The sequence below is a fragment of the Choristoneura fumiferana genome, chromosome 17 (assembly GCF_025370935.1).
Source record: "Choristoneura fumiferana chromosome 17, NRCan_CFum_1, whole genome shotgun sequence".
NCBI classification, from domain to species: Eukaryota; Metazoa; Arthropoda; class Insecta; order Lepidoptera; family Tortricidae; genus Choristoneura; species Choristoneura fumiferana.
Window position 1 is genome coordinate 12678819 of NC_133488.1, and position 3633 is coordinate 12682451.

Genomic DNA, 3633 nt, shown 5'->3' on the forward strand with positions numbered 1-3633 from the left:
TCACACTAAGATACGGCGCGACGCGGTACGATTCATTGAGAGAAAATTACATGTGAGAACTAGTTTACGTATTCTGTCAATGCAATGTATCGCGTCGCTGCCTCTCGATGTGAACTAATCCTTAAGAAATTGATTTAGGGATTCTTGCTTCATCACAAATAGATACCCAAATTTTGGACCGGGCCAGGGCCAGGGGGTGCTGGAGACACTGACAACATTAAGAAATTTGATAACAATGGATATTGATAAACCCTATTGAAACATTGAGACACAATCTAAACTAGGAGCTCTACGTTATATCAATAGACTTACTCTTGCCAGTGAAATAGGACGATTTTGCTTTGGGCTTTCCTGCCATCGCACATCCTGGTATATTTTGTTTTATGCCAACAAAAAAAGTTCCCAATTTTTATTACACATACAGTTAAGTTTACATATAAATTTGGCATTGATGCATTATCTTGAGTCAGATGTTGAGTCATGCATCTTAGAATGGCGATGAGTGCACATGTGCAAACTGATATGTTGATTTATTTAAATGTTCGATATTATTTTATTAACATTTCAACTCATTGTTAAATTGTTCATAATATTTAATGATTAAATGCATTTAATAGCATGTTTACACTTATATTGCCAATTAAGTGATCAAGTAGAATGATTCAGTGACAAATTTAGCACTCACCTTGAGAATTCCATTTCAGATCTATTTTCAGATGCAATTTTCCTTGAGGTTCTAGATCCACCTACGAGGAGAAATGCACAAATTAGTTCAGGTGCACACAGTACTCAAGGATCAGAGGGCAAATAACAGTCAGAAATAACAATTGGAACATTGTGACCACACTGAATATGTTTTAGATCCTGTAGCCCATCCTAGTCGCATCTTATGTGACTAGCACAACAAACAATGCACTGGATGCAGAACACATTCAAGCTGATAAGTCTCTTACATAGATTTACTTCATTATATAACACAACCTCATTGTTAAGTAGCTCATATTTGGGTTCGGAGCACATTAATTCTCTTCTCCAACAATACATGCTTATTTCACTGATCCAAATAGACAATTGTTCATCATCAAAATATTCCCAAGACGTAGATAAATGTTATCACAGTCACAACAAACAAGCCGTGATTGCTGATAGCACATCTTGCTGCAACATGATACTGTTTATTAATATCTTATCAAAGATTAGAGGATTAAGATAAGCAGCTGTCTTGATAGATACAGCTACCAATCGCCTGTCAGTCAGTGTTACGATACCAATAAAATATGTGATCTACTCACCCAAAAGTCTGTGGCGTCTTTGTCGCGATGCGTTAAATCTTCAAAGGAATAGTGCAGTTTGCAACAAAATCGTCTGGAGGTATGGCAGCATCGTGAAACACGGTGATGCCCAAGCTGTAGGAAAACATTAGTGTGAGTATTTGAAGAATGGGCGAGAGTGAGCGGAATGGATTGCGCGCGGTACCTGGCAACGTTCTGCACTTCGTGGATGAAGGTCTCGTTCCAGACAGGGTCGAAGGTTTGGGCTTGGTGGTGGAGCGGTCCAGGTGGTGCTCGTCCGCGTCGATCGACACGTACGGGTCTATCGGCTGGTCGTCTACAACGGCAACGCATATTTACACACATTATAGACACCATTTTGGTAAACATGCTCCACCTATTACGAGCGATTGTTAACAACTATGCGATAGTTTGAGGCAGTGAAAATTATTTCAATTGAATCGGACGGTCTACGGGAAGAGGTTTGAGATGATAGCCGAAGCTCACCTGGTTTCCCGAAGGTCATGTTGTGCCGTTTCTGAAAGTCAGTCGGCCTGAGGCCCGTGGCCTCACACACCTTGACGCGCACCGTTCCGCTGAACATGGCGCCGACACAACCGGATCGACGGCACCGCGCCGCGCCACCGCACGATCACTTCCACACTATGAACCCACTCAAAATCATTGAAGGTGCTTCATAATTGAAACAGAATTAAATAAAAGTCTTGACAGCGAGGAGATCCGCCATGGATGGATTGTGTTACTCTATGGTCGCTAATGGATTCCTATTCGATTTTAAAAAGTTTCCTGTCTTTGTTTCTGGTAATTTAAGGGGATTGTAACAAAGGAGATCAAGCAGACCTTGAGTTTTATGTTTGTGGGATCGATTAGCAGAAATTTAATAAAAAATATCAACTCAAACACCAAATGTATTGTTGATTGAATACAAGTTCCTAGTTAAAACAACTAGCAATCACGTTTAACAAGCACTTTATAGGAGGCAAAAGGCAATATTTTGATGGTTCATCTATTTAAATTGAAGTAAAATTATCACTGTATTAACATAACGTAAAGTTTATCAACTCGACTATTCATTTTTTATTTTCAGAAATAAGTTAAGAAATACGTCAATGGCAGGAGCATAATAATGATTTGATCGAAGCCTCGAAATAATTAAAAGCAAACTTGACGTTGACAGGTGACATACTTAACAGCTGACTGACAGTGACAAATCAACAAGCTGCGCTGCGCGTTGTTGACTCACGATATGAACAAAATATAAAACTCAATTAGAATTATTTTATTTTAACACATAAACCGTAATAAATATGGTTTTCTAACAATACTGAAGAAGCTCCGCCAAAAGGAGAAGGAGATGCGAATACTCATGTTGTATCCTTTCAAATTTCGTAGTTTTTTCGTGATTTTCATTACACATTCAGTACACATTTCCTTATCGTAACATCAGAGGGCTGGACAATGCAGGTAAGACGACGATTCTGAAGCGGTTCAACGGGGAGCCTATCGACACGATCTCGCCGACGCTGGGCTTCAATATCAAGACGCTGGAGCACCGCGGCTTCAAACTCAACATCTGGGACGTTGGCGGGCAGAAGTCGCTCAGGTGCCGCTAATAACTACCTTAATACGAATGCATGGTGACGTATTTTGTGTAAACTGTCACTTTGATATTATCTACCCTTATCCTATTCATTGAGGGTTGGTAACATTGGTCTAACCTAGGTGCACTCCAAGGTCCAATCGGATTCACACACAAATGACTTGTTTTGTACTTTATTTGATCATCTTTGTATAAGGAAAATACAATGGAAACAAATCATTTATTTTTTTGATATACAGGTGATTAATCCATATGGGTCATTAGGGAGAAATCAGACACTATGAGTGATAGCTAAATCTGTTCTTAGGATTCATGGCTTTGATTTTAGATTTAATAAAAATGGCATTAATTTTTTTTTTTTATTTTATTCTCATACTTAACCGGGAATCAAACCTGGTCAAAATCTCTGTTAAGTATGTTATGTATTCTGCACATTTTTTCATTGTTATTTTTATTATGTGAATCATAAGTGAAAGGAATTACATTTTACAAGCTTTGATTTAACTCTCAATGTGTGTATGTTATGTATGTACATAGATAAAAAACCCGGCTTTGCTCGGGTAAAATGTAGTCATAATAATGTTTGAAAAAAAAATTTTGCCAGTGTAAAGACTGTCGTACTTATCGAAAAATCTGACGTATATTCCCAGCCTTAATATTATCACAAACGTACTTCTACACAACTATGATGATCAACGAATCGTACCGTGTGTGGGGCCCTTAAGAGGTCACAATGGAGAA

The 3633-nt window shown here is 38.5% G+C and overlaps 2 protein-coding genes across 2 annotated transcripts; one reads left to right on the forward strand and one right to left on the reverse strand.

Moving 5' to 3' along the window:
• Positions 1-1324: 1324 nt before the first annotated feature.
• On the reverse strand, positions 1325-2367 carry LOC141437196 (protein kinase C-like). Its single transcript, XM_074100453.1, has 2 exons — positions 1779-2367; positions 1325-1608 (listed from the first exon to the last, which is right to left on the reverse strand). The coding sequence occupies exons 1-2, from the start codon at positions 1873-1875 to the stop codon at positions 1325-1327; spliced, it is 381 nt and encodes a 126-aa protein (XP_073956554.1). The 5' UTR covers positions 1876-2367.
• A 240-nt stretch (positions 2368-2607) lies between these two features.
• LOC141437273 (ADP-ribosylation factor-like protein 2) lies at positions 2608-2942 on the forward strand. The gene is made up of 2 exons (XM_074100534.1): positions 2608-2663; positions 2740-2942. The coding sequence occupies exons 1-2, from the start codon at positions 2647-2649 to the stop codon at positions 2903-2905; spliced, it is 183 nt and encodes a 60-aa protein (XP_073956635.1). The 5' UTR covers positions 2608-2646; the 3' UTR covers positions 2906-2942.
• The last annotated feature ends 691 nt before the right edge of the window (positions 2943-3633 follow it).